The sequence below is a fragment of the Mastigoproctus giganteus genome, chromosome 9, assembly GCF_048544385.1.
Source record: "Mastigoproctus giganteus isolate SK-2022 chromosome 9, ASM4854438v1, whole genome shotgun sequence".
NCBI classification, from domain to species: domain Eukaryota; kingdom Metazoa; phylum Arthropoda; class Arachnida; order Uropygi; family Thelyphonidae; genus Mastigoproctus; species Mastigoproctus giganteus.
This window is the reverse complement of record NC_143583.1, coordinates 169,883,142-169,901,334: the sequence shown is the minus strand read 5'-3', so window position 1 is coordinate 169,901,334 and position 18,193 is coordinate 169,883,142. Positions and strand designations below refer to the sequence as shown.

Below are 18,193 nucleotides of genomic sequence, written 5' to 3'. Positions count from 1 at the left end.
AATTATGGTTTTGTCTCCTATGATAAGGATGTCATCTGCGTATCGGGTATATAATTTAATCTCTGGAGGGAGAGGTTGTAAAATTTGATTTTCTATGGAGGCTAGGTATATTTTGGATGGGGGGGTTGGGCTGAGATTCCCAATCTCATAGGTAAATCCTATATTTGTTGGTATATCTGATTGTGGAACCGGAAATATTTAGCATCTAATAGAAATGATGTAAGTTCTAATATACTATTGATTGAGAGAGAGAGAGAGAGAGAGAGGTGCAGTTGGTTAAGGTGCATCATCCATGTACACCTGTCATCTACACTACAAGCTTTGCGTAATTTCCTAATGGATGATAGCACCTTAACCAACCGCACCTCTCTCTCTCTCAATCAATAGCATATTAGAACTTACATCATTTTTATTAGATGCTAAATATTTCCGGTTCCAAATACAGAACTCAATCAAATACAATCAAATACAGAACTCACGTTACATGTAAAAGCCCACAACCACATCCTCTTAGTTGATTCAGCCATCCCTATCATTAAATTAAAATCTAGTTTTAAAATTTTTCAGTACGAAGCCCTTATCATAGAGTGGTTTCGTCATCATTCTAAATTTAATGTATTAAATGCCAAACTACCCTATAACCTCTCACCGGCTTGGAATCTCATGCACCTGAGATTACCACATGTATCAAAGGGCATCACAGGAACATAGAGTCTTTTAAATACACGCGTTCACTCCCTCCCACTATCGCCAACTGAAGTCGTTAACAACGAAAGCCAATTCGTTACAACTCTTGGCCTCCTCAGTTTAACTTTCCTAGCTTTATCATTTCAACTTTTAATTCATGACAACCAAGGATGAAGACGTGCACTTCTATTTCCTTGAGCATATTTTAAACTCTGTTTTCAAAATTTAAACGTATCCATATTAATTCCAATTTTTTAACTCAACTACCATTTTATCCTATCTCAACATGTCAATTGCAGATTATATAAAAAGGTGAGCACCGCAACTTAAGCTATGCTATTAATTTGATACCTATTACAATAAAATTTTAATCTTCATAGTCATGTGAATAATTTATAGACACCCTGTATATATGATTTGATTTATAGTGAAATGTTAAGTGTTAAGTGATAAGATGATGGCAAATACATAATCTTAGTAAGCTTAATGGAGTAGAATAGTTGTTTTTGTTAGTGTTGTAGTACATGAGCATTTTAAGCCATATCGTGCCAGTGTATTATGTCTGTAAAGTGATATACATGCAGCTATGAGTTATCCTGGGCTGAGAAACCCAGGATAACTCATAGCAAAAACCTGACTCCTTATATCTGAGATTGGCTAACTACAGCTCTGATTGAAAAGGCCTATTAAATTCCTCCAATCTCTGATGGGTTACAAATCTGAGCCTCTTTGAATCAGTATGAATTATCAGAATGATTATATTCTCCTGGAACAGAATAAAATAGTGTAATATGTTGTAAAGTAGCACTCTTATGTATTTGGTCTGCCAGAGAATAACTAAAAATTTGGGTGACTTCATACGGTGATGAAGTTAAAGCTATAAATGTAGTATGAAGCACAGATATAGTTATAAAGTTTGATTTAAGGCTATCAGTAGAATTTGAAACAGAGATAAAGTTAGATTGGTTGTCTGGAAAAGTTATGTTGCCATTATAAAAATAAGTTTAAAAAAACTGTATCGAAGAACTATCAACAGTAGACTCACTGAAGAGCTTGTTAATATATGCAGGAAAATTCTTTTCACCAAAATACTACTCAATATGAAAAATATATCTCCTTTTTTTGTTTTTTATTATTATTATTTTTTTTATTCAGGACACAAACTGTAACTTCTCCAATCGGCTTACATGTAAATATAATTTAGGTTAACAGTATTAAAATACCACTGATATACTGAAGAATTTGATACAATATATACAGTAAAGTTCTGTGCTGTGAAGTACACAATTCTGTGTGAAAGTATATACACAGTAAAATCTAAAAAAATCTGGCATCCACTGGGCTGAATTTTTTGAATTAGGCACATAGCTTAATTCAAAAAATTAGGCTATTGATGATTATTTCTCAGATTTCTGAGAAACTGAACAGATATTTTGCATCTACATTCACACATGAGGGATACTTTAGGGAAGGGGATGCCAGAAGTTTATCATCTGGAGCTATATGATTTTGTTATACCTAAGAGGAAAGGAAAAGAAAATTGTTGAAGTTAAACAAAAAAAGGCACCTGCAGTGGATGAGATCTTTTATTTATTTATTTTATTTATTTATTTTTTGTTATTAGAACCCCAAGAATGAAAAGTATTAGAACCTATAATGCTTAGTACTGAGCATGGGTTGAAGGCTGAAAAGATGAAAGAAGATACTTGTTGACGTTAGACTTGAATTTCTGTGGATTGTAATTTTTGGAATCTATCCAATTATATTAAATGAAGCAGCAAAAGGAGGAAAAAAACACTTAGCCATAATTATGAGAGCATCTTTGGATTCAGAAAGGACTCTGAATTTAAGCACTGCTTGACTTACATGGTTGAAAAACCATGCAAGTCAAGGAAACCTGTGGAACAAATTAACCATGTAAGTTGAGAACTAACTGTATTCATAGTAGCATATTTTGAACAACATCCCAAAAAGGATAACATGTTTAATAAATTCAGTCCACTTCACTCAAAAAGGTTTTTTTTTCTTTAAATTAAATTGCTCAACAAACTGCAAATTAAACTTTCTTTGTCATTGTAATGTGAATAGTGCCGAAAACAAAACACAAACCAGTAAAACTAATATAGGTAGTATAACAACCAAAAGCCACTGAAGTTGAAATAGCATGTAGCGGCATTGTATTTACTGATTTTGACAAAGACTAAACAGAGCTGCTACAGTACATTGAGTTTTCTCAAAGTTAGACCCTTTACTGTGCCTGCTTTTACATCAGGGAGGGTATTCAGTTTATACTGATAGAGTTTGATAGTTTTAGATTGATAGAGATACATTATCTGCAGGCATTAATACTGAGACCTGATGGTATATGCATAAAAAATTATTTTAAATATTATATAACATTATTTTTACATGTAAACTCCTGAATGAAAAAGGTACAATACAACTTCAAAAATATATATATATATATTTTTTTTTTTTGAAGAAAGAAAATAGTCTAGGCAGAATTTAAAAAAAAAGAACAGCAGGTGCTGAATTGCCAAACAGAATTTCTTTCAATTTTGCATATTTACTAGAATATATAATTATCCATTTTGCAAGACTTTCAATAGTAGTTCATACTTAATAGGAGAGAAGTGTGTATTCAGCTTCTAAGCTTATTCAGTTGGTAAAATCATATTATATTATTGCATCTATATTAAAAAAATATTGGATTATTGCAATACCCATGCTGGAGACAGCACTTATTTCTTAGGCAAGCACGTTGCCCACCGGACAAATCTGGCTATATGGGTTAACATTTTGTCTTACTGGTAGTCACTACTGTTCTGTGAGGATTACAGGGATCAGCGCTACTATATTATTGAAAAAATATTATTGCTATATTATTGACTAATATATTATTGAAAATTGGGGGGGGAAAGGCATCGATGAAGAGATAGAATGCATGATGTCAAAATTTGCAGATGACGTGAAGATTGGTCAGGTCATTAATGATGAGTGCCAAGCAACGCTCTTCAGGATGACTTCAATACACTTCAGAGAGGGTCAGAGAAGTGGCAGCTAAGTTTTAATGCAGCAAAATGCATCTGGGAAAGAGCAACCCCAAAATAAATTATACACTTCATGGAGTTGAATTAAAAACAGTAGAGGGAAAAAGAGATCTGGGAGTTATGATACAGGCAGATATCAAGTTTAATAGGCAGCCAGGAAAGGTCATAATCCCACTTTATAATAATGACCACATTTGGAATACAAAGTATTGATCATCAGCTCATAATTGTCAATAATTCAAGCAGGATCATCAACAGTTAAACCATCAATATCAAGTTGATAATTTATTTCAATCCCTTCTTTGCACTGTTAACATAAGTAAAGAAGTCTTTGCTGTCTTTCTTTGCATCCTTTGCCAAAGACATCACTTAATTTGCCTTAGCTTCCCCAACCTCCTTTGTGACTTGATTGCAGAAAGTTTATAGGTAATATAGGTTTCTGTATCAGTTTATAATTTATTTTCAGACCATGCATTTTTCTTCTCTGCCACGAGTCTCATTAGTTCATCCCACATCCATTTAGGTCTATGCTTCAAACAATATTTCTTATTTAGTATGAAAAGCCCTTTTATCTTTGATAGAAAACAGTGATCCAATAAATCGACAAATGTCTTGCTATTGTGTCAGGTTCAACCCTCAAGTTCCAATCAGTATCTGGAAAGTTAAAATCACCCATTATAAGACTGATTTATTGGCCCACTCTTATTTCTTTGTATAATATAATTGATATTCTCATTATAGTCATTAAGCCTATAACATACTCCTTCTCCCATTTTTGTTTTCCCAGTGCTTATTTCACATCAGACTGACTCAACATTGCACTTGTGAGAGCATAATACCTCTCCTGTCCTCTCTCCTTTCTGTACATATTTAAATTCTGCTCACTTTATGACTTGATCAGACACTTTCAGATTTAATTCTAACTTGCAACTTTTTCCCAACATTGTCCTGTACTCATTAAGAAGTCCTTAGATCTCCTAGTCTTAATATCATTAATGCCCATATGTCTCAATAAACTTTGGCATTAATGATATTAAGTGCATGAAAGGTGAACAGTATCATCTTTCATCCTTTAACAGCTATCTGCTTTATAACATCATCTATTTTTGCTCCTGGAAGACACATCCTGGTCTTTTTCCACCACAATATATTTCAATATATTTTTGCACAATATATTTCCTATTTCCCTGACAAATGGAGTCACCAACAATAATTACCTTCTGTACGACCAGCATATCATGCCTTGGAGATTGCCATTGTTTTGCATTATGCAAAAGTGAGTGCTCTGACACTGAGTTGGGCAGCTGAGAGCTTGATGTTCCTCCCATTTTAATTCCTTCGAGGGCTTTCATTCTGCTCTTCAAGCTCACAAATGTTAAATGAGTTCATGCCTAATTTCTTCATACTCTTTGCACTGAACATACACAGAGAAATCCTCCTTGGCTGTACATGCCCTGTTCCAGATGGTCCACAAACATCACACAGGTAGCACATTTCATTAGGCTGTGATTCATAGGAGAATTGCCCATTTGGTTCTCCCCAAACCACAGCAACCCCACTACTTTGAGCTTCTCACTTTGCTGCTCTAGTCTGAGGCATAATTTCAATTCAATTCAATTCAATTCAAGTCTGAGGCATAGTTTAAATTCAATTTAACTTGAGAATAATACGCTAAACTGATAGATAACTAAATGCAATATGTATTTTGCTATCAAGTTTGTTATTTGTATTATTATTCTGTAAATTACAAACGGCCTCCGTAGCCGAGTGGGCAGGAGCGGGAGTGCAGTAGCACATGTTCTTTGAGTAGACCGGGGTTCAAGCCCCTGACTGCTGAATACGGTCGATCTGCCAACCCGCACTGGACCAGCATGGCAGATTATGGTCCATTTCCCTCAGCATGAATTGTTGAGGAGGCTTCCACCCTGCAGTGGGTTGATAATGGCTGCACTTTACTTTACTTTTACTTTTACATTCGTAGATTTTAAATTAGTTATAGCCTTACTAGAAATAAAATTTCTTAGCTAAAACAAAAACTTATTTGGCAGCCTACATAATTCGAACCTACAAATTACTTATTTACCTCAATTAAATCCCTACATTGCTACTAATATGCACTACTCTACCAGTTACATGATACTGTATTCACAAAAAATCACCAATATGAAAGCTCTATGGATATTAATGTTGTACATGATGTAAAAGTAAAGTAAAGTGCAGCCATTATCAACCCACTGCAGGGTGGAAGCCTCCTCAACAATTCATGCTGAGGGAAATGGACCATAATCTGCCATGCTGGTCCAGTGCGGGTTGGCAGATCGACCGTATTCAGCAGTCAGGGGCTTGAACCCCGGTCTACTCAAAGAGCGTGTGCTATTGCACTCCCGCTCCTGCCCACTCGGCTACGGAGAAAGTACATGATGTACTACGTGATAACTTGTTAAGTAACTCCTCAGATCTCCTACTCTTAACACTATTATTGCCTTAATATCAATAGTTTTTGTTTTTTATGTTTTGGAAGTTATTTTCTTAAGTAAATATTAAATGCTTTTAAATTTTTTAGGTTTTTATATTAATGCATTAAAATTGAAAAATCAAAAAAATAGATATGTTCCACTGATTGTTGGGATTTTGTATTCCATTAGTGATCAGAAATTAATCTTTTTGCAAGTACCATTATTGGCTGCAAATAGTAACTATATCTATATATTTTTCAAGATTGCTTCAGAGTATATTACAAATCTACCAGTATGTAGAGGAAAGCATCTTCTACCCATTATTGCCTGATTTTGTCTTAAAAAAGCTAAAACTTTCTAGAAGTCTGATCCAAAAGTTCATCATAAATAAATGCAAAAGATAGAATTACATCAAAAAAGAAGTAATGAGAGTTTTTTTTTTTTTTTTTTTTTTTTTTGTGGTTTCACATTGTTTAAAAAGTGCTGATTTCATTTTTGTAGTAATTTCCATCTAATATTTGGAAACAAAGCCAAAACAAACAAATTAATATTTAAAAGCAATTATGTATAACGCTTCGTATTTGCAAAATTAAAAAAAAAAAAAAAAATTAAAACTTTTGAAAACAAACTTCCTCCTTGACATGCACATGTGAAAAACTTAATACAAAAGTTTTATTTGCTGAATTCTATATTTATTCAGCCTGCTTTCCCAATGCTAGATTGAAGTGTATTTCAACAATTAGTCACTCTCTTGCCTACATCAAATTTTCACATATCTATCATGTAACTATTCTTTTTCAATTTAATTTTATGTCCCCTTATGTGTATTGTATGGAAAAGAGTCAGGAATCCATCAGTTTTAATTTACTCAATCAATTTAAAGACAAACATTTCAATTCAGTCTCTTTTGGTTTTTAGCTTTTGCAGGTTGCAAAATCTAAAAAGTGGGCACCTGTGAACTGAGGTCTTCCATGGTAAGGGTATCTTTTATGTCCTTGACTAATTTTGTTGCTCTTCTCTGCACCTGTTCCAACAGCTCACATTCTCCTTAAAATGAATCTTCCTGGCCTGTATATAGTATTCAAGATGTGGCCTAACCATTGCCTTGTAATGGGATAATTGCCTTCTTGACACTGCTGGCAAAATGTCATACCAGCCTGCCTGCACTGCTCAGAGAACTTCATGTCAGCCTCTACAATTACCCTTAGGTCTTGTTTGTTCTACACCACCTTAAGTTTGGTACCATCAAATTGGTATGTTATTTTGGGATTAATGCTGCCCAAATGCAGTATCTTGCATTTTTCATTATTATACTACAGTTGCCACTTTTCAAGCTATCCATTCAATTTTTCTAGGACTAGTTCACCTTGCATTTATTGTTGTTATACTACATTTGCCACTTTTCAAGCTATCCATTCAATTTTTCTAGGACTAGTTGCAATATTTTTCATTAACCACTCTGCCAGCCTTTTTATCATCTGCAAACTTAGACAATAAGCTTGATATGCCTTCGTCAGTATCTTTGATAAATATTGCGGGGGGGGGGGGATGGCCCAGCACCGATCTCTGAGGGACTCTTTATTAATTACATTAGTAGAAGAACAGTTTTGTTGTTTATAATAATCTGTAAAAATAATAATCTTCTAAAATGTGTGAATTTTTGTATATTATTAAAAAATTCAATCTATTCCTCTATAGATTTATATTAATAAGAATTTATAATTTTATTTTATTAATAATTCAGTTATATTAATTTATATTAATAATGATTTACGTATATCGGTGCTGGGGATGGCCCAGCACCGATCTCTGAGGGACTCTTTATTAATTACATTAGTAGAAGAACAGTTTTGTTGTTTATAATAATCTGTAAAAATAATAATCTTCTAAAATGTGTGAATTTTTGTATATTATTAAAAAATTCAATCTATTCCTCTATAGATTTATATTAATAAGAATTTATAATTTTATTTTATTAATAATTCAGTTATATTAATTTATATTAATAATGATTTACGTATATTAATTTATTTTAACAAATTGGGAAAATTATTTTAGTAAACGTATCCTTTGGGATCAGTATCACAACCTCCGTTATCCACCTGGCTACTTTCCAAGAGACAATCTTAGAATGAAAAATGATCCTTTAGATTGGTAAGTAACACTCTTCAAAATTGAACATTGCTGATATATATTAAAATTTTGTTGTAAGCTATGTAATAAAAAGTGAAGTTAGGTGAGATAGTTAAAGTCTGATTTTGATACTTTGGAGAAGGAGTTTTTTATTTTTAACCTTATCTGACATTTTATGTCAGATAAGGTTAACCTTCCAGATAAACCTTCCAGATAAGGTTAACCAACAGGCATAACCTTCCAGATAAAGTTTATCTGGAAGGTTATGCCTGTTAAGTTTAAGGATTTAGATAATAGCATTTAGATTGTTCATTTTCCCATAAGGGGTGGTTTTCATCTCTCCTGCATTTTCCCTCAGCAGGAGCACTGCAACATTGTAGTGTAATGGTAGGTGCTGCAAGGTGTATAGAGTAAGCACTGATTTACCAAGGGTGAGTGGTGAGTAGAGCCTCTTCATGGAGAGGAATATAATATCATCAGCCCATATGTTTAACCCTAAGTATTATATAAAGGTGTTTTGTGTTTGAAATCCCAGGGCAACAAGTCCTTAAGCTGCACTAAACCCTACAGGAAAAGGTAGGCCAACCCAGTGAGGCTGTTTGCCTAGGATTCATGCAAGGTACAATAGAATCACATTAATATAAACTCACTTTATACACAATTCTCATTTGTACAACATACATGTGTGCATGTATACTTGCATATACACTAATGCTAGGAGCATTATAAATAAATTTGATGAATTTGGAGTACTGATTAAGTCATCAAATGCAGACATTGTAGGAATAGCAGAAACGTGGCATCACTCAGACATAAGTGATGCTGAATTTGAATATGGATATTTGAATTTGAATGTGTACAGGAAGGACAGACAGGACAGGAGAGGTTATGCTCTTAGTTAAGAAGCATATTAAATCTAAGGCAGTGCATCTAGTTGACATGGGTGATGAGTGCAATGTTGAGTCAGTTTGGTATGATATAATCTGGAAAAACAAAATTGAGAGTAGCAGTGTTTAGAGGCCTAATGACTGTCATGAGTATACCAAACATCTATACAGAGAAATGGATTGGGTCAGCAAGTCAGAATGTCTGATAATGGGGGATTTTAACTTTCCAGATGTTGACTGGAATTTGTGGGTTGGTCACTCACACACTAGTAAGACTTTGATGGATTTCTTGGACTGTTTTTTACAGCAGCATGTTAGATAGGCAACAAGAAGAAGCAATACTCTTGATCTGGTTATCAGCAGTAATTCTTCATGCATTAAGAATCTGCAGGTAAAAGACCCACTGGTGGCAGTGATCATGGTGTACTAATAAAGAATTTATTAAAGACATAACTACTGTCAATGGTAAAGTGAAATGCCGTTGCTTTCATAAGGATGACTACAGTGGTCTCAGAAAGTTTTTAAATTGTGTGCAGTGGGATCAACTGATGATGTTACCAACAACAAATTCTAAATGGAAAGTATTCAGGTAAGTAATCAAAGAAGCTTCTAACTTTTTCATACCAACTAAGAAATACTGTTCAAGGCTTAGACCTAAATGGATGTTATGTGAATTATTGAGACATGTGGTAGAGAAGAAAAGTGCACGGGATGCATATAAATTATCAGGTGGCACAGAATCCTATGGTAGATATAAATTGGGCTGTAATCAAGTCACAAAGGAAGTTAGGCAAGCTAAGGCAGATTATGAGAAGTCTCTGTTAAAGAATGCAAAGAAAAACAGCAAAGACCTCTATTCTTATACTAACAGTAAAAGCAAGGGGTTGAATCACATTGGGCCACTTTATTTCTGTGGTTTAACTGTTGATGATGCTGTTCAGGTTGTGGACAAATTGAATAGATATTTTGCATCTATATTCACACATGAGGAATTAGGGAAGGGGAGGCCAGAAGTTTATCAAACTCTAACGAGGAGCCAAATGGCTTTTTGATAACTGAAAGGAAAATGGAGGAGAAATTGTTGAAGATGGACTAAAAGAGGCACCTGGGATATATGGAATCTCTACAATTATATTAAGGGAGGCAGCAAAGGAGGTAAGCAAACTGTTAGCCATAATTATGAGAACCTCCTTGAATTCAGTGTAGATCCTTATGGATGGGAGATGTGCGAATGTATTCCCAATTCATAAAGGGGGGGATCAGAAGGCAACGTGAGTAATTACAAACCTGTTAGCTTAAAGTCTTCCAGGCAAAGTAATAGAATCACTGGTTAAAGAATTAATGCAGGACCATCCCTACAGGTGTGCAATCATACTGCAATCACAGCATGGAATTATTATGGAACAATGTTGTCTATCCAATGTGATAGGTTACTATGATGCAGTGGCCAAGGAACTAGATGAAAAAAAAATAATTTTGACATCATATACAGGCACTCCACGGCTTAGGTAAAACTCGAATTATGGAAATTCTACTTTATGTAAGTTTTTGCCAGCCGGCTCAAACTTAACAAAATCATGGAAACATATTTTGCATCCCGTAGGAATAAATGAAGGTATTGTCAAAATATCGTAATGTGAACCCAATAACACATTTTTTTTTTTTTTTTGTAATTCGTTCCAAGACCACAGAAGTTGAAATTTTTGCTATATAACTAAGCTGTTTATCTCTCTGAAAGGTCATTTTTATAATGGAAATTGCACTACCCTTTCATCGTTATAATATATTGCGTTATAAGAATCAATTTTGAATGCCTTCGTGATATTTTTATAAAACACATTTCTGGAGGTCACTACCATAAAACAATAAAAACAATTTGCGCTTTTTTGTTAGTGCAATGTATTATAAACGGGTAGTAAACTCGATTTTATTGCATTTGCGATAATACCATTAACTGGAATTCTGTGGGTTTTTATGTTACCCACAGAATTCCAGTGGGTAACATAATATTGTTCGGTATTATGTTGAAATGTGTTCTCCTTCACTGAAATCTTCAATCATATAAAAAACAAATTTTCAGAATCTTATCTTCATTCCTAGCCCCAGGGGCTCACATCTTGTGAGTATGGGCTTGGCACATCCAGAGTCCTGAGCTGGATATCATCATTCTTCTCTTTCTTGGTGATTCCTTTCTACTTTCTCTCTCAGGGTAACTTGGAAATTTTTTTTTAGCTGGTGCAGCATAAGCCTCAGGCTTCCTTGCACTATATGGCTAGTAATGATAATAATAATAATAATAATTTACTTATTACAATGGTGAAGGGAAAGGGACCAACAGAAAGTGAAAGTGCTGGCAGTGCTATGAAACAAAACAGAATTGATTTAGATGTGAAGATGGTTAAGAAGTACAAAGCAGGACAAAGTTTGTCATCTGTTGCATGGAGGCACCTCATAGCCAAGTGGACAGGAGCAGCAGTGCGTAGCACATGCTTCTTGATTATACCAGGGTTCGAGCCCGTGACCACCAAATACGGAGGATGCGAGAAGGTCAGGGAATGACCACCGCATATCCCCAGAGCAATATGGCCTTAGTTGCTAATGCTCCTAAAAACCAAATAACAACAACAACCGTTGCATGGGAATTAGGTCTCACTGTTTCAACAGTGAATACTATTTTAAAGGACAGTGTGTATATAAAAGAACATGTTAAAGGATCAACCCATTAAGATCAACATTGATCACAAAACAGCATTCAGGTGCTATATCGAAGATGGAAAAGCTATTAATAATATGGATGGAAAATCAGATTCCGAAGTGAGTGCCCTTGAGTCTAATGGCCATTTAAGAAAAGCAAGAAGTATTTATGAAGATATTAAGGATAAGTAAGGTGAACTCCAATCCAATTTCATGGCAAGCAACGAGTGGTTTAATAGGTTCAAGTATCACGCTGGTTTCCAAAACATTAAAGTATGCAGTGAAGTCACCAGTGTCGATTCTGCAGCTGGAGAGAAATTTTGTGATATGTTCGAAAAAAAAAAAAAAAAAAAAACAAAACCTTCTAAATTTTTACAGCCCTCAACCTTTGCAATGGTGTACTTATCAGCTGGAGAGTTAATTCTGGCTATGATGCTTGAAAGGTAAAACTTGCTGACATTATACCTGTCTCCTCTCTTTTTGTAATTTTATAATTTTTAAATTTTTGTAATTTTGTACACTCTTGTCATTTTTCCTGTGCATGAGATAAAAAAAAAAATTGAAAAAATAATTATATTTACGTGTTCGTTGAATATTTCTTTTTTGCTTCAATCAAATTCAGTACACATAATTGTGAGTGCTGCATAAGCATTTAGGGAAATTCCGACTTACATAGAGTTCTGCCGAACACAACCCTTACGGCAGTCGGGGAGTGGCTGCACTTGGATTTTAAGAAGGATGTAGATTTACTGTAATGGGTATGGAGAAGAGCAGCCAGACTTGTAAAGGGGACAAATGGGTGTGCTCTTACCTAGAAAATCTTCAGTTCTGCAAATTGCAGTATCTCAAGGCTAGGCACCTGCAGGGAGATCTGATTGAGGTGTTTAAAGCCACGAATGGATTGAGTAAGCTGAATGTTAATGGCATTCTTCCACTTGCTGAGACTACACACGTGGGTGGACATAAATTCAATTTGAGAAAGGATGGTTGCAGGATAGATGTAAGGAGGTTTGTATTCACCAAACAGGTGTATGATGATTGGAACAGGCTTCCTTCTTGTTGTTGAAGTGGATGGGTTGAATAATTCAAGGAAGAACTAGACAGGTTATTGGAGGGTATGAATGGGTGAACTGTGTAGGGTTTTTTTTTTTGCTGATGCTATAAAAGATTGCTTTCTTGCATATTTGCCATCACTACTGCTACTATATAATATTCCTCTGCAAAAGGATTGACTTTTCTGTTCAAACACATTCTTTTATTAAAAAATTTGGTTAATATGTATTACAAACTCCATTTTTATTCTCTGAGAAATAAATACCATTATTTATGTATGGGTAATACAAAGCTCAACAAAGTTGTTTTGTTATTGTCCCACAACCATCACGTGACCACTTGGTTGTGCACGTTTCTCAAAAAATGCCACTGACTTATTAATTAACTTTTATGTAAACAAAGCAGTTTATGGTAGGTAGAACATGAACACACACTAAAAAACATCGATTACACGTCAGTTGCAATTGTTGCATGGTGTTCATTGTCTTTTATCATAATATATTTTTGTACCATTTTTAAAAAGACCTTTTCTGATATCTTTTGGAAGCATCTTTAAATTAATTCAAAGTTTGTTTATATTAAACCTAATCTGGCAGTTATGGTAATTAAGAGTAGACAGAGAGAATTAAGCCCTGGAAATTGAACTGAAAATTATACAAGAGGTTGATAGATGGGATGAATTAAAACAGACTTTGCAAAAGACAACATTCATTTTTCTACTTTGTATATGGTACCAAACAATTAAGGAGGGAAAAATTGGAATAAGTGAGTGACACATAGCAGCAGCAATATAAAAAAAAAAAAAAAAAAAAACAGGAAATGAATTCATGGTGCAAAACCTGAGAAAGTTGAAACAAAACAGTGGTTCCAACAAATGTATGCATCTAATTTTCCCGTATCAGTTCCAATTATCAAAGGCTGATGTTGTTGGGATATCAGAGACATGGTGTCACACAGAGATAAGGAATGCAGAATTGGAATTTGGGGAGTACAATGTGTACAGAAAGGATAGACAGGATAGAAGGGGGAAGGAATGATGCTATTAGTTAAGAAACACATAAAATCTAAGTGCATCCACTTGACATCTGTGGACAGTGCAGTGTTTGAGTCAGTTTGGCGTGACATAATCACTGGGAAAACCAGGTTGAGTGTAGGAGAGTTATAGGCCTAATGGCTCTGATGAATACAATGAACAACTGTCCAGAGAAATAGAACAGGCCAATAAAGCAGATTATCTTATAAGGGGGGATTTTAACTTTCCAGATATAGACTGGAACTTGTGGGTTGGTCACTCCCACAATAGCAAGACTTTTGTGGATTTATTGGATGATTGTTTTCTACAGCAGCATGTTTGAGAGGCAACTAGAGGGAGTAATAATCTTGATCTGATTATCAGCAGTGATTCTTAATGCATTAAGAGCTGCAAATAAAGGAACCACTAGGTGGCATTGAACACAGTGTACTGATGTGGGATTTACTTAAAGATGTAACTACCATCAGGGGTAAAGGGAAGGATTTTTGCTTTTGTAAAGTGACTACGGTGGTCTCAGAGTTTTTTTTTAGAATTCTATACAGTGGGACCAACTGATGATGTTACCAACAGCAAATTCTAAGTGGGAAGTATTCAAGGAATTAATCTTGGAAGTTACTAGGCTTTTCATACCAATTAAGAAATGCTGTTGAAGGTTTAGTTCTAAATGGATGTCAGATGGCCTAGTGAGACTCCTGGCAGAGAAAAAAAATGTATGGGACGCATATAAATTATTAGGAGACACAGTTGCCTATGGGTTATAAAATAGGCTGTAATCAAGTCACAAAGTACGTTAGGCAAGCAAAGGAAGATTATGAGAAATCTTTCGGAATTGATTCAAAGAAAAAGAGTAAAGACTTCTTTACTTATGTAAATTCTAGAAGGAAGGGAATAAATCAGATTGGTCCACTGATATTGATGGTTCAACTGTTGATGATCCTGCTCAGGTAGCTGACAAACTGAATGAGTATTTTGCATCAACATTAACACATGAGGACTTATTCAGGGAGTGAATGTCAGAAGTTTGTCAAACTCTGGCAGGGAGAAAAATGATTTTATAATAACTGAGAGCAAACTGGAGGAGAAATTGTTGAAATTGAACATAAGAGAGGCATCTGGGGTGGATGGGATCTATCCAGTTATATTAAAGGAAGCATCAAAGGAAGAAAGCAAACGCTTAGCCATAATTATGAAAGCTTCCTTGGACTCAGGGGAGGTCCTCATGGACTGGAGATGTAGAAATATGCTCAATTCTCCCTGTAATTCCCAGATGGGGATCAAAGTATATAATATCAAAGTTATTCCCTGCATCCAGTTCTTTTGTGACTGCATCATAGTATCCAACTTGATTGGATACTATGATGCAGTCACAAAAGAACTGGATGCAGGGAATAACTTTGATATTATATACTTGGATCTTAGAAAGGCTTTTGATACTGTTGCACATGGAAGACTGCTACACAAATTGGAGCAGTGTCACATTGGAGGCAAATTGCTGCTATGGATAAAGGGGTGGTTGAGGGGGAGAAGACAGAGAGTGGTAATCAATGGACACTGCTCATCGTGGACTGATGTTATTAGTGGAGTCCCTCAGGGCTGGGTCCATTATTGTTTTCTGTATTTATAAATGATATTGATGATGGTATATCGGGCTTAATGTCCAAGTTTGCAGACGATACAAAGATTGGCAGGGTTGTCAAGGACACTACTGACACTATGCTGCTGCAACAGGATCTGGAAAGGTTGAGCAGATGGGCTGAGAGGTGGCAAATGAAGTTTAACATTGACAAATGTAAAGTACTACACATGGGAAACAGCAACCCCAGAGCAACGTATCAACTCTGTGGTACAACACTGACAGTGGTAGAGAATGAAAGGGACTTGGGGGTGGTTGTGCAGGCAGATATGAAGTTCTCTGAGCAGTGCAGACGGGCTGCAAGAGTAGCTCATGGAGTATTGTCAATGATATACAGGAATTTTTCCAGCAGGGATAAGGAGGTGATTATTCCATTGTATAAGGCGATGGTCAGGCCACACCTAGAGTACTGTATACAGGTCTGGAGGCCTCATTTCAAGAAGGATGCATCAATGCTGGAACGAGTACAGAGAAGGGCAACAAGATTAGTGAATGGAACAAAGGGGTGCTCTTACGAAGAAAGGCTTAAGTTTTGCAAATTACAGTGTCTGGAGACTAGGCACCAGCGAGGTGATCTGATAGAGGTGTATAAAGCCTTGAATGGTTTAAGCATGCTCAATGCTGATGGGATTCTTCCTCTAGCTCAGAAAAATCACCTGAGAGGGCATAAATTCAAATTGAGGAAAGACAGATGTAGGATAGACGTGCGGAAATTTGCCTTTAGCCAGCGGGTGGTTGGTTGGTGGAACAGACTTCCATCCCTTGTGGTGGAGGTTGATAGCCTAAATAAGTTTAAGGCTCAGCTGGACAGGTATTTTGAACGAACAGAGGGACGAAGTGGAAGTGGTGTTTTTTTTTTTTTTGGCTGATGCTACATAAGCTTGCTTTCTTGCATCAAATGCCTCTGCTAATGCTAAAAGGGAGAATTTAATTCAGAATGCCTATAAGACAAAAAATGTGCAAACAAAATTAGAATGTTTCTTTAAATTAGATTAAAGAGTTAATTGGTTTATGTTTCCTGTACGTTAATTGGTTTAATGTTGAGAGTGTTATACTTTTTTATTACTTCTTGATACTAATTATATATGTACTATATTTTAATCTAAATTATGTGGTGTATTTTCTCTTACTTTATATTATAAATAAAAAAAAAATTAAAACAAAATGTATTATTCTTATTGTTAAAAAACGCTTATGTTATTGTTTTTATTTTATTACAAAACATGAAAATTTAAGTGCCTTGAACTTTGTATTACAGATTTTACTGTACTTATTTTAATTTTCTTATTTTACTTTGTTATGGCAAATTAACATTATATACCAGTCAGATCCTATAAATTCATGAATTATGTCCATTCATAGGCAGGTAGTAGCAACGTCTTTAGATGGTCTCATTGGAACTAAAGAATAGTCACGATGTAAGTGTAAAGGAAATCTTTTTTAAAATGTGGGAATCATGGAAATTTGAGAAAAAATAAAGTTGAGAGTAAAGTATCTTTACAAGCATGCCTGCATGATCGTATGCTGCTATTGTCAAAAGATATAAAACAGTTGCTAGCCTAACAGAGGTCTATATTTCCCCAAAAATATCTCATCACCTGGGTCTAATCAGCATTGTCTTCTGTCTAGACATGCTCAAATGAAGTTTATGAGAATATGATGAACACCCCAATAACTATATCAACCTATAAATCTGATATGTGGCAAATTGCACCAGAACTGACCAAACCAAAGCATACTGTTTCTACAGGGGTGGCAGGATTGAATTCCACCAACATGGACGTAGGCAATTAGGTAGAACATCATGATTTAATACTGATGCTACATGTAGAAGATGACGTGGATAATGGTTTCCCTATATTCTCGAAGAAAGGCAAGTAAAAGCAGGACCTTGAAGAAACAGTCAGATCGATCAAACTTCCAATTCCAGGAAGTTTCATCGATCAACAGAGGGACAATATGTTGTCCTTCTAATTTATCTGCATATGGAATAGTTAGTGCTATGTAATTACAATAAAATAATCACTTTACTATTTTCTGTAAAATATAAATTCAGTTGACCTAATTTTGTACATTACACTATCTGCAACTGTCATAAGGCAAACTGGAATAGTTACTTAATAAATAACCAATTTTATGAATGGTTTGAGGAATGAATCAGCTGTTTCATTCCTCCCCTATTCCAAGGACGTCACTTTCCAAATATTAGCTGCTACTATGGAAAAGTCACGAACAGGTTCATGACTGCTGGAATCACTGCCGGAATTATCATTAGTAGAGGCATATGATGCAAGAAAGCAGACTTATAGATTAAAAAAAAAAAAAAACCCTTCCCATTTCACCCATCTATTCAGACTGTGCCTTTGTCAAATTATGGAAGATTAAAGCTTGGAACCAGTTTTATAAATTTTGTACTGCTGCTAACTTAAATAATTACAAGAGACTTGATCCAAGCAAGATTCTTAGATCAAATTTTCTTACATCATTAATAAACGCATAGATTCAAGGCTAACTTGAAAATGAATACTGGGTCTGGATAGAAAATATAAATATAAGGTTCCTTCCCT

The 18,193-nt window shown here is 35.1% G+C and overlaps 1 protein-coding gene across 3 annotated transcripts in view; it reads left to right on the top strand.

Annotated features, from left to right (window-relative positions):
- Positions 1 to 18,193, top strand: part of S1P (membrane-bound transcription factor site-1 protease) — a 680,544-nt gene that overhangs the window by 392,429 nt on the left and 269,922 nt on the right. For all 3 annotated transcript variants that reach the window (XM_090381734.1, XM_090381736.1, XM_090381735.1), the window contains exon 18: positions 8,252 to 8,347. In XM_090381734.1, coding sequence (XP_090237860.1) covers positions 8,252 to 8,347 — 96 coding nt within the window. The remainder of the gene's footprint in view (positions 1 to 8,251; positions 8,348 to 18,193) is intronic.